At 40.5% G+C, this 13,481-nt stretch overlaps 1 protein-coding gene across 2 annotated transcripts in view; it reads left to right on the top strand.

Moving 5' to 3' along the window:
- MORC2 (MORC family CW-type zinc finger 2) overlaps nt 1–13,481 on the top strand; it is a 111,951-nt gene that overhangs the window by 4,843 nt on the left and 93,627 nt on the right. For both annotated transcript variants that reach the window (XM_084649143.1, XM_084649142.1), the window contains exons 2-4: nt 4,512–4,565; nt 5,641–5,675; nt 7,123–7,191. In XM_084649143.1, the coding sequence (XP_084505269.1) occupies nt 4,512–4,565; nt 5,641–5,675; nt 7,123–7,191 (158 nt within the window). The remainder of the gene's footprint in view (nt 1–4,511; nt 4,566–5,640; nt 5,676–7,122; nt 7,192–13,481) is intronic.

Raw genomic sequence — 13,481 nt, 5'->3', positions numbered from 1 at the left:
GCTTTCCGGGTTGCTTGAATTTGGCTTCCGTTCAGTGTGGTCTGAATACATCACACCCATGGCATTGTTGTGTTCCTTAGGGCTTGGCTCCCTCTTGGTGGTGCTCATTTTTGAGTGGGAGGTTGTAGTAATAGTACTTTCCCAAGCCCACCTATTCGTGCTGTCAAAATGAACTATGCCTCAGAGTAGATTTTGTAGATCTTCACAATATATTTCCTCTTCTTACGTGATTTGACTGAGCAGTGAAATAGCAAATAATGAAGACACTTAAAGTAGAGACATCTGAGTAAATATATACACTGAAATGAAAGGGAGAGTTTACACCTCTCAGAGCTACTGTTTCAGACTCTTATTGCAAACTTGGGCAGATATTACTGCATTAGTTAGATTTGATTCATGTTTTTTGACATGTTTACAACCGAAACAGCTCATGGGCTTTTTTCTGTACAACAAGAAAGCATCTTGTGAGAGAACCATTACACTGTCAGGCCTTGCATAGGATAGATGGAAGTTAAGTACTTATTTGTCAGGTAGTTTTGACATGGAGGAAGTAGGTGTGTTGTTGCTATGAATGAAGATACTTATTAACAATGCAAATCAGCTTCTTGGCTTGGTTTTTGAGTTAACATTCGACTCTGATGATCTTTAAGATCATTTTGAGAAGATGCCATTTCTGAGAGTAAACTTTTTGATACATACTCCAAAGAAACATACATGTTAATATGCCCTAACTAGGGATAAATATTTTTGGATTTCATTTCACCTCAGTTTTAGCGAGGTTTCGTCTCTTTGCCTCAGTTGATATGAGGGGACTACATTGTTGATAGGCATTCAGATACCACTGTGATGAGTGCAGTGGGAAAAAGTTATTTAGAAAAGGGTTAATCATTTTGTCGCTCCTTAGATTATGGTGTGATGGATCTGTTTTTTCAGCCCTTTCATTCCTGTGATCGTTTTGTTTCTAAATCCATATTTATCTTTTTTCATAACACAGCAAAGCATATTCTTAAATATTTGATTCACTAAGTTTTAGTTTGAAGTGTTTTGGGATGTAGTGTCAAAGGTGCAGAAGTATAACGTATATTAATTCTGACTCATCCATTTGCTTGCGACTATCCACTCTGTGGAACATTCTCCAGATACATTTTCAGTGGACTGTGTTTGTGGGTTTTTGTAATTGTCTTTAAACTGATTGGAGTACTAGAAATCTGTGCATGAGGGAATTTCCACACTTTCTGTGGATTTAGCGATTGTGGTACTGGTATTCCTGTGTTCTGTGCAAATTTTAAGCTTTCATTCTAAAAGAAAATAAAGTTTCTAGCTCTTCTGGTTATGAAGAGAACCTTCGAAATGTAAACTGATACAGGGCTCTCTCATCCTTAGCCTGCAGGTGAACTGAAACAGTGTCTGAAAGATGTGAAGGGCTGCATTCGTATAAATGGAGTGATTCCTGAAAGCTAATGTCAGCTTCTTCATTGCTGATTACTTTACCAGAAACATCCCATCCTTCTGAACCTATGGGTGCAGCCTGAATACTACTACTTTTATTTTAATCAGAGTTCAGATGATAGGTCCGTTCTAATGATTTTTGTAGTGGATATGAAAGTTTAATCATAGTTATATATCTGACAGGCTCATTTGGACAAAGTACCTTTATAATTAGGTGTTAGTATTAGGGCTGTCGTTTTAATCGCAGTTGACTCATGTGATTAACTGAAAAAAATCGTGATTAAAAAATTAATTGCGATTAAGTGCACTGTTGAACAATAGAATACCAATTGAAATGTATTAAATATTTTGGGATGTTTTTCTACTTTTTCAAATATGTTGATTTCAATTACAACACGTACTCACTTCGTATTTTTTTATTACAAATATTTGCACTGTAAAAATAAACAAATAGTATTTTTTAATTCACCTCATACAAGTACTGTAGTACTGTAACAAAAAAAGTGACATTTGTAAGTTGCACTTTTACGATAAACATATTGCACTACAGTACTTGTAGTGCAATATGTTTATCGTAAAAGTGCAACTTACAAATGTCACTTTTTTTGTTACATAGCTGCACTCAAAAACAAAACAACAACGCAAAACTCTAGAGCCTGTAAATCCACTCAGTTCTACTTCTTGTTCAGTCAATCACTAAGACACACAATGCTGCCCACTTATTATTTACAGTGTCACCAGAAAGTGAGAACAGGCATTTGCATGGGACTTTTGTAGCTGGCAGTGCAAGGTATTTATATCCCAGATATGCTAAACATTCATATGCCCCTTCATGCTTTGGCCACTATTCCAGAGGACATGCTTCCATGCTGATGACACTCCTTGAAAAAAAATGTTAATTAAACTTGTGACTGAACTTGTTGGTGGAGAATTGTATGTCTCTGGCTCTATTTTACCCACATTCTGCCATATGTTTCATATGTTAGTAGTCTCAGATGATGAGTCAGCACATGTTCAATTTAAGACGGCTTTCGCTCCAGATTTGACAAAATGCAAAGAAGATACCAATGTGAGATTTCTAAAGAGAGCTACCGTTCTTGATCCAAGGTTTAAGAATCTGAGGTGCCTTCCAAACTCTGAGAGGGATGAAGTGTGGAGCATGCTTTCAGAAGTCTTAAAAGAGCAACACTCCAATGCAGAAACTACAGAACCCGAACCACCAAAAAAGAAAATCAACCTTCTGTTGGTGGCATCTGACTCAGATGATGAAAATGAACTTGTGATGCTCCACACTGCTTTGGATTGTTATCGAGGAGAACCTGTTGTCCGCATGGACGCATGTCCTCTGGAATGGTGGTTGAAGCATGAAGGGATATATGAATCTTTAGAGCACTTGTCATGTAAATATCTTGCGAAGCTGGCTACTAAGAGTGCCATGTGAACATCTGTTCTCACTTTCAGGTGACGTGAACAAGAAGCGGGCAGCATTATCTCTTGCAAATGTAAACAAACTTTTCTGAGCGTTTGGCTGAACAAGGAAATAGGACTGAGTGGACTTGTAGGCTCTGAAGTTTTACATTGTTTTGAGTGCAGTTATTTTTGTACATAATTCTACATTTGTAAATTCGACTTTCATGATAGAGATTGCACTACAGTACTTGTATGAGGTGAATTTAAAAATACTATTTCTTTTTTACAGTGCAAATATTTGTAATAAAAAATAAATATAAAGTGAGCACTGTACACTTTGTATTCTGTTATAACTGAAATCAAGATATTTGAAAATGTAGAAAGCATCCAAAATATTTTAAAAAATTAATCACAATTAATCACACTGTTAAACAATAATCGAATATAATTTAATCACTTGACAGCCCTACTTAATGTTCTTGTAAAGTTCAGAGTCAATAAACGTGCATTTTTAGCTCTAGATGTGGCCCAATCTATACTGGTCATTTAATTTAACCTGGGAAGGAACACCATTCATCCAGTCTCTGCATTTCCCATAGTTTAGCTGAAGTTATCACAGGGTCATAGCTAGTCTGCATTTGAAAACCGATTAGCTTTTGAAGATGCAACACCATGTTGGATGTACAGCAGAAATTTTACATCTATTGGTCTTTGACAAAAAAAGAAATGAAAGTTTTAAAGAAAACGGAACAAGAGCCAGTAAAAGGTTTTGCTGGAAAAGAGTACCGCAGAGCAACCACGTGGAATGTTACAATTTTGGATTGGGCACCTCTTACGAATTATGACAATTAAGAACTTTGGACTCAAATATTCTTCAGGATTATAGTGAACTGGGATTCAGTCAGAGAAATTTTGACATTGAATTCCTAAGATCATACGATTAAACATACCATGCTGGCTCATGAGCATCTTTTTCTGGATTAGCAACAGCTGCAGCTACTGATTTCTCTGGCAAATATCACCTGATTTGTGCAACAGTAGTAAGCATATGAATGCATACCAAGTTCATATTTATCAGAAATTTAAATCTTGGAATTTGAAGAGATGCTTTTAAGGAAAAGAAACCTCCAATCCTGTGCAGTGTAGTCATTGCCAGGGCATCTTTTATTAGTTAAAATGATTTAATTAGTTAATTTAAAAGAACCAGTCAGTATAGTAAGTAATCAAGGATTCACATGTATTGATTACTTCTTGCTAGAAGAGTGCCAGTCAGTGATTCACTGTTTTGACACCTCGTAATAAGGGGAACTGGAATATAATTTTCCCCTTAGCTAATACTCTTAATGCCACTACACAAAGATCACAGTTTGAATCAAGAAAATCTAAACTTAATATTATTTAATCAGTAGCTGTTTTATTTGTCCCCTGTTTTTGACAGTACTAGATGACCTCCTGAGGTCTCTTCCAACCCTAATCTTCTATGAATAGTGCACCACTAATTTCTAGTTTTGTTATATTGATTGGCGAGGAAGTATGTTACAAATTAGTTAGAAACTTGATAAAAATTAGTTTGACATACATATTAAATTGAGAGATATAGTCTCCTTCAATATTGCAGTAACCTTCCTGACTCTCAGTGTTTGACATTTCAGAACCACTCATGAGTTCTTGTTTGGTGCCCTTGCTGAGCTTGTAGATAATGCCAGGTATGTATTTGAGATTGTGTTTGTATTGGGAGCTAATTAAGTTGCTGTGGTTTATCTAGCCTACATATTTAGGGTAAGCAGCTGAGTGACCTTCACTACCAGTAGATCTTAAGAAGAAAGATGTAATGCAGAAGCTTATAGCTGATTGGTGATGGTGCACCTGTGTCCTACATAAGATACAGGCCCTGCCCAAGAGGAGGACAGGGTCCCATCTTGAAAAACTGATAGTGTAAACAGCTAGAAAACACGAAGTGTGTTGGGAGACCAAGAAGGATCAATCTTACATCCTTTTTTTCCTTAGCCTTTTGATGTGGTTTTGCATTCTTGTGCTTTGTAAAAGTGAATTTTATGGCAGTTTGAAGAATAGGAAGGGCATCTGGTGCATTGGGATAGGGAGGGGGGTTCCAGACATGAAGGGGAGCACAGACTCTGAAGAACTCTTGCTTGAGTAGAAGGTAAGTGATGTCTTTCAAAAGCTGAAAGAATCTTGAAGTTGCAGGCTTATTCCATCATGATATACAAAGATATTTTTTTTCTTCATGTACTTGTTTCTCTCATGAAATGAGTGTCTGTTACAGAATAGGTATTTGCATTGTAACCAGGTTTAATTAGTATGCAGCATCAGTGGCTTGTGGTGGAGTTTGGATCTGAACAAGGGAAGGCCAAAAATGCGATGGTACACCAAAGTCTCTTCAATTTCTTTTAGGGGTGCTGATGCTTAGCCTTAGAGAGACATGGTGTGTGAGGTAATATCTTTTATTGGATCAATTTCTGTTGAGAGACAAGCTTTCGAGCTTACACACAGCTCTTGAAGAAAAGCTTTGTGTAAGCTCGTCTCTCACCAACAGAATTTGGTCCAATAAAAGATACTACCTAACTTGCTTTTTCTCTGTAATGTCTTGGGACTGATGCGGCTACAACAACACTGCATACTTAGAGAATTACACAGTTTTTGATCCATAATGATCGCTCCTGTTGAAATTCCCACTCATACATGCAGAATCCTCTCGGGCTCCTAGAGTGTTTCACCTTCATTCGCTCTTTGGACGCTGATTGTGTTTTTGTTACTTTGTAGAGATGCTGATGCCACGAGAATAGATATTTATATAGGTAAGTCAGACTTGTCTTTCCTTCGATGCCAGCAATGTCAGGAGGACTGCAAAATACACCCAGCAAATTACGGATTTACAAGTAGATAAAATGGTACTGGACACACTCCCTAAGGTCAAGTGTCCCATTAGTAATGCCTTCAAATCTATTACATTTCTAATATCAAAAAATCATTTAGAAGGAGAGGTGTAGGAGGGTGGTGAGGGGAGCCTTGCATTGTCTTTAGATGGGTCTTGAATTGAATCTACTAGAATCCTGTACCAGAGTAAGGGAATCTTATAGAATTTAAGGCCAGAAGGGACCAATAGATCATCCAGTGTGACCTCATGTAGCACTGGGTACCAACACCACCCAATACCCGCCCACTAACCCAGCAACTGAAATGAGACCAAAGTATTACAACCCACAGGAGACCAGAGTATTATGTGATATAGGCAGAGAATAGGAGGGACCAAGATGTACCAGTGCCAGAGCCCTCTGCACTGGCAGGGAAATGATTCCTTGAGATAAACCCAGATAATCCTGGCAAGTGACCTGCACCCACATGCTGCAGAGGAAAGTGAATAACCTCCAAGCTCACTGCCAGCTCTGACGTAGGGTAGAATTCCCTCCTGACCCCACATATGGTGATCAGTTAGACCCTGAGCATGTGGGCAAGAACCAGCCAGTCAAGCACCTGAGAGAATGCGCAGTGTCACCTCTGAGCCCAGGGCCTCTCCCAAGGTCTCATTTCCAGCTCATTTCAAGGTCTCATCTCTTAATGTTGTTTGCCCCCACAATTTCTGTTTGGAGACTGTTCCAGAACCTCATCCCTCTGATGGTTAGATACCTACTTCTAATTTCCAGCCTGGATTTGTTCATGGCCAGTTTATATCCATTTGTTCTTCTGCCTATGTTGTCATTTAGCTTAAGTAGCTATTCACCCTTCCTGGTATTTATCCCCCTAATGTATTTACAGAGAGCAGAAAACCCCCTGCAGCCTTCTGTTAGCTTTACTAAACAATCCAAGCTCTGGGCCCTTCATTCACCTGATCATCCTAGTAGCTCTTTTTTGCACCTGTTTCAGTTTCTCATTTTGGAACATAGGTGACCACAATTATACACAGCTTGATTATTTACTTCTCAGAAATTTAAGATGTAAGCTTCCTCTGCTTGCCTTGATTTAGCATGTGAGCTTAGACTACCTTTCTTTCCTGATGAAAGAGAGTAATAATTTTTCTGTAATAAAAACACCCACAATGTCATCTGCTCCTGTTTTCTCTACTAAGAGATGTTATTGATGGTGACTAACCATTTTGTAGTTGTACCACACAAAAGTCAGCTTGAAGTTTGAGTCCTACTTGCTGTACTACTCCATTCATGAAAACTGTTTGGACGCTTTCAAATAATTTTTAATTCCCCTTCCTGTTTGCGTGTAATGGTTCTGTTAATTCTTCTCTTGTTGTAGAAAGACGAGAGGACCTGAGAGGTGGCTTCATGCTATGTTTTTTGGATGATGGAGCAGGAATGGATTCAAGTAAGTGACAGGAAGTTGTATTTGCAGTGTCAGGCTGAGGAAAAATAACTTTAATCCTTACAAGTATTCTGCCAGTGTCACATCCCTATGGTTTTGGTGGGCGCAATGAGTGATGCATGTGGTATAAAAACTTAGGTCAGACAATTAAATCAGCAGTGGCACAAGACAGAAATTGAAACTGATTGTCACACGGAGTCTATACAAATCCATGTCACATCTGCAAGGGAGACTAAGAGCCACCTTTGCCTCTGCCATGGAATCAGCGAAACGGTGACGAGAATAATTAAACCACACTTCCTTCAGTCTGTCTTGGACCCAAATATGTCCTGCTGAGGAGTTCTCTGCCTGCTTTGCAGAAAAGTCTGGCTAAACTCAGGAAGCTTTTCCAGGACCAAGCAGATGGATTCTGAAGACCCTCTTTCACAAGTTTGACTCAGGCACATCACTACTGGACCTCTAAGAACTATGGGAAGTCCATGCCACCAGATAAATGAATCCTTTACTCTCATGATTAGTGACACCCACCTAGATCATCTGCTGATCCGAAGCATATGAATACCTTATCCCAGAATGGTATTGGCTGCCATAAAATTTGCAATAGTTTAACATGGGTTGCAGAAGATCTTACCAATCAAAGCCCTGTCTGTCTTCCCTTCTTTGAGTAAGGTTATTAAGAAAGTGGGGCAAAAAAGATTCCAGGAGCACCTGATATATCAATAACTTAGAAGTTTCTCAGTCATTTATTTGATTAATTGAGGTTTGTACTAACTACATAAGGGCATCTATCCCAGGCTCTGGGTACTCTTGGCAAACTATACAGTTAATAGCAGACTCAGCAGTTGATTTAGTGAGAGCACAGTTACAGCAGCAACCTATCAGCATAACTACCTCTGAAGTGCCAGCCTCAGCCTTTCCCTCAACTTCCTGTGGGCCAGGGAGACAATTTGGGTCTTACAGTGTGTCCTGAAGGTTAACACATGTTCGTCTTTTGGTCTTGGACAGAAGGCAGACATCCATCTTAATATTTTAAGACTTACCAGCAACTTTTGACACTGCCTCTCTGTATTACAGCCTTGTCGGGGTGACCTGGCAGGATGGGTGGAGTCGCACTGAATTGGCTAAGTGTCATTTCTTGTGGACCTATCCGACAGGGTTATGGTGATTGGTTTCTAGTCTTCCCTGAGCGTGCTCATCTGTGGAATCTTGCAGTATTCAGACCTGTGTCTATCTTTCAGCATGTATATTGAATTACTAGAAGATATTAGAGGATGATATGGGCTTCAGTAGTAACAGTTCATGACAACGCTGTGCATCAGAGATGAATTATGTCCTTTGCCAATTGACTTGGTGCTTGAGTGAAAGTGTTGGTTCATCCTTGGTCTGGGAAGGATAAATGCGATGCTTGTAGGAAGGGGGAGGGGAGGTGCTTTGAAGAATTGGATGGAACCAGGTCTTTGCTCTTTCAGATCTGCCATTTAAGTTGATATGCAGCTCTTACTGACTCCTCAGCAGGCCAGAAGAGTGATTCTTTGTGATGCAGACCTAATCACAGTGATCTGTGTCTTCATTGCCTCCAGGCTGGATGACCACAATGGGTTCTGCCAGTAATGAAGGCCACATAGGAGCCATGTGGAAGCTCTACCTCGTTCATTATGCAGCACCAAACTTGAACGGAACTGCTGAAAAGAGCATGTCGCTGTGCATGCTGCACTGGATCCCCATCCAATTCCAGATCTTCCTGAAGGTCTCAGCTCTTGTATGTGATGGTTTAGGATCTAGCAATCTCAGAGATGATCTCTCTGATACCCGCTCAGGGCAGATGTTGCAGCCAACTGACTTCAGGATGAAACTTGCAAGGGCCTGTAGAAGGTCATCTACCAGACTTTCCTACCACCAGAAATCAGGCTGAGCCTTGTGTTCAGTGTAAAACACTTCTCTGTACAAGCCTCCCCTCCAAAAATGTGGTCTTCGAATGGCTTGGCAATGTTTGCCCTGTAGACAGACCAGAACAATCTCACTTAAACATGGAACTCAACAAAGGAAGGATGAAATATATGATGTGTTGGAACAAATGTTTGCTTTCCCTGGCTGTTCATGTGGCTCTTTGCTACAAAAGAGATGAGCATGTTAGAAATACCTTTATAACTCTCCATACTTATGGCATTGCAGCCCAGATATACTCATAGTATCTTCTAGTAGCTTCATGTACACATTGAACAGAACAGAACCCTATGGTACTCTTGTTCTCAGCTTGAGCTCTGGCTTCAAGTGCCATTGTGGGAAGGCATTGGTCTTGGAAAACCGTTCTTGAATCCAGTGAGCTTGCAACATCGTAATACCTGGCAGATGTTTGGTGAACACTTGGCTAAGGCAGTGGCAGATGCATCAAAAAAAGGGCCAAGAAATCTTGCCTCCCTTTAAACAGACAAGAGAATACAGGACATTCCAAAAGAAGAGTCTGTTCCTCTAGAGCCTGTTCTTTTCCAGGTACCATAGACAGTGTGGCAGTTCTCAAGAAAGATTAAATAAACCTGATAGGTGAGGTAGAGGTTAGGGGAGACTTCAAACCAGCTCCCTCCTCCAGAAGATGTCAAACACCTAGTTTTGACGCTCAGTGTCTGAGGCCCAAAGCCAATTTGAGGAGAGACTTCTCTTTATGGATTGGTGGGTGCAAATGTCTTTGACAGAGCAACCTCAGAGAATGAACCAATTACTCTCTATCTTAGAGCCGTGTTTAATCTTTCCTTATGGCTAGGAACATCCAAGACAGTCAAGATATGCACAGGTTTGTTACCTATCTTTTTAAAATTGAGCTATAGAAGGAGTTTCCCAAAAGAGGCTCTACTCAATTTTATTCTTAATCACTGGATGTTTAGTGGCCTCTGGGTGGTGGTGGACCTCAAAGACATGAAGCAATACCTGCAGAGACAAAGGGCTAGTCTACACTGAAAACTTTTATCGACATTACTGTGTCTCAAGGATGTGAAAAATCTACACCCCTGAGAGACATAGCTATGCTGATTTAATCCTTGGTGTGGACAATGCTAGTCCAATGGAAGAATTCTTCCATCTGTCTAATTACTGCCTCTCAAGGAGGTGGAGTCACTACAGTGACGGGAGAACCGCTCTCATTGCTGTCGTGTCTACAGTGAAGCGCTACAGTGGTGCAGTTGCAGTGCTGCTGCTATGCCACTGTAGTGTTTTTTAAGTAGACATTCCATATGTAAACCCAGAACCCACTCTCCTTGCAATCTCTGAAGAAGGCATATTTACATATTCCAATCAGGGCCTCCGACAGAAAATGCTTGAGATTTGCAGGGCTCAACCCACTCATATTGCTACCTCCCTTTAAGTCTGTTCAGAAATTTTCCAGTGTATTGATACCTGCCTGGACACAAAATGGTATATACGTGTCTGTCCTTTCTCAGATAACTATTGATCTGTGCTCCTTTAAAAGAGAGAGCCTTCAGGACACCCTTGTAACTGTTCATCACTTGGTGCATCGTGGTATCTTAGTTGAGAGTTGGTCAGCCAAGAACAGGTTCTTGCAAGGGCAGGCGAGCTCCGATCTAGTATTGACAGAGGAGACCACAGATGGCAGCCTATATGGCTGGGAGCTAACTTCTAACAAGACCTGTACCAGTATTTAGAAAGCCATAACACTGATTACAAACACAACAGCTGATCCACACATTAACAGACAGTGCTCTTTTACACAAAGAAGCTCATTCCCTCGTAGTTTGGGTGGGAAAGTTGCCTGTCCTTGTGTAGCCTCTGTCAGGGGTTCTCGAACTGGGGGTCATGACCCCTCGGGGGTTTTGAGGTTATAAGGTGGGGGGTTGTGAGCTGTCAGCTGCTACCCCCAAATCCTGCTTCGCCTCCAGCATTTATAATAGTGTTAAGTTAAAAACACTTTTTTTTTAAATATTTATCAGGGGAGGGGGGTCACACTCAGAGGCTTGCTGTGTGAAAGGGATCATCAATACAAAAGTTTGAGAACCACTGCTCTATTTGAAGGGTAATCTCAATTTCCTGGCTAAGCTGATAGCAAGTAGATCCTGTAGAGTGAAGCCTTCACCTATTCCTCTTCTCAACAAGAAAATATGGAGAGCCAAGGAGAGGGGCAGGTAGCTGTTTCACCCCCCCCCCACCAAAAAAAAAAGAAACAACTTTGTTCCCAAGAGACCCATATTTTTTGCTCACCTATAAGGTTTTAGAAGCAGCAGACATGGGTGGTCATATGCAAAATATCACCTTTAAGTCTGTCGTCTCTTCCTGCTCATGAACTAGGGTTCTCCGTAAGCTCAGGGGAGATTGGGTCTAATCATTCTCATCTCATTATGGCTGAGAAAGCTGTAGTTCTATGACATAACAGACTAGGCCATGGAACATCTAGTGTGCTTAACATACAGAAAAGCTCCTCTGGCTTATCCAGATCTCAGAGGGCTCAGATTTCAGAGGAAATGGTTACAGAAAAGAATATTCTGAATAATTTCTGTTCTTCTCAAGGAACCATTCTACCAATAGACAATATTCTCTGCATGTCTTGACATTTAAACACTGAGGCAGAAATAAGCAAACCTTAGACTAATGCATGCCTCTCAATGGGCCTGAAAATTCCTCAATAGGCATATGTCCTGAGAATTTGTAGACCAGGCAAGATTTACTCCCATACAGTCATCCAGAAGGTTTAGAATCATTCATACTTAAGATGGTCACAGACCTCCATAATAAACTGTTATCAAACTGTTAACTTTACCAGATGCCTAGTTAAGCCATTCCATTGGTCCCTCCTGTCATCTAAGGTTATGTTCATGTCTTCCATGCTGAGGCCTTATTCAAAGAATGCTGATAGAAGCACTTGCCACACCAAAGAAGCGATACTTTAATTTTGGAATGGATCTGATTTTTTTTATTTGAACATCAATTTAAAGGAAGGGTTTAGACATCTAAATCCTTCATGACCACATGGCTATGGTGTTGTGTGTTGGAAGCATGTAAAGCTAAGGGTTCCCTCTGAAGGCTAATTTGTTTATCCTTCATCTTATGATTCATGAGGTTGTATCTCTTTTATGAAGAAATCGGCAAGGTGACTACATGGTCCGGAGTTGTACCTTTGCTACACTTGAAATTAGACATCCAAGTGTGTTCCAGTTTGGTCTTGGCAGGAAAGTGCTGGATGCCATAGCATCACAATGAACTCAAGCCTCTGTTGTGCCTAGTTCTTTTTTCTGTGCGTAGATACCAATGAGCCTTAGAAATACCATGGATCAATGGGTAAATTCTGGCTCCAAACTAATACCTTCCCTGTACAACTGCATTTCTGATTAAAATCCCGTTATCGGGATCAGTGGACCTGAATATGAAGAATGGGAAAAGGCGTCTATCTGAAAATTTTCCTTTCTTCAATAATTCAAGTCCACTAACTCAACCACTTGCTATGTGGTTCTAGGTACTGGGATATTTGTTCAGTGGTTCTTTGCTCTGTGCCCTGTGGACAACAAAACAACAACTAAGCTACAAATAATATGGCTAAAGTTATAGTATAAACAAGTTCTATCGTTACTGCTCACTCCAACTAGTTTGTGCTTCAGTGCCAAAGTTACAGCACTCACCCTGTGATGTGTAGGTCTGTCTGTCTCTTCCCTCAATGCTTCATGGAATCCAAAAGCCTATTGAGGATTAGTAGACAAAACAAGGAGCCTTGTTAGGTTTTTCAGACGTGATTCAAACACTCTGCCCGTTTGCTTTGGCTAATGAGGACCAATTAGTGGACTGGTAGCTGGTCCCTAGAGGTAGATCCCTGAGCAACTTCCTTTAGAATACAGTGCGGTCAGAAAGCAATGCAGCTATACCATTTATTCACCAAAAACTTGCATGAAAAGGAACATGAACATAAAGCTTAACTAAAGATATTTGTCATGCAGGCTGGAAACTTAATTTAAAAGGACAGGCAAAGAACCATACACACAGATGGGGTCTCTACTGCTATGACCACAATAAAGCATCAGTCTGTTTTCTTTGGTCACGCATTTAGAGATTTCAGGGTTCCTGGCAGGTTGTTAGGGGCAGGGAGATGAAGGCACTCTTTAGCCCCCTCTCCCAGAGGAGAGAGATCACTGCAGCTCTTAAAAGCTGCTCTGAAGTGTCTTCCCCTATTTAGTTTGACTTGACACAAGATGGAATTTCCATGAGTAATTAGACCTTTAGAGCCAGTCATATTGATCCCCTTGGCATTCCAGTCGTCTTGTCTGAACTAAGGAATTTCACATAGTCTTTGCATTTGTAGA

This window comes from Lepidochelys olivacea, assembly GCF_965140295.1.
Source record: "Lepidochelys olivacea isolate rLepOli2 genome assembly, chromosome: 15".
In the NCBI taxonomy this organism is placed as follows: Eukaryota; Metazoa; Chordata; order Testudines; family Cheloniidae; genus Lepidochelys; species Lepidochelys olivacea.
Note: the sequence above shows the minus strand (reverse complement) of the source record. Positions and strands in the feature narration are given on the sequence as shown.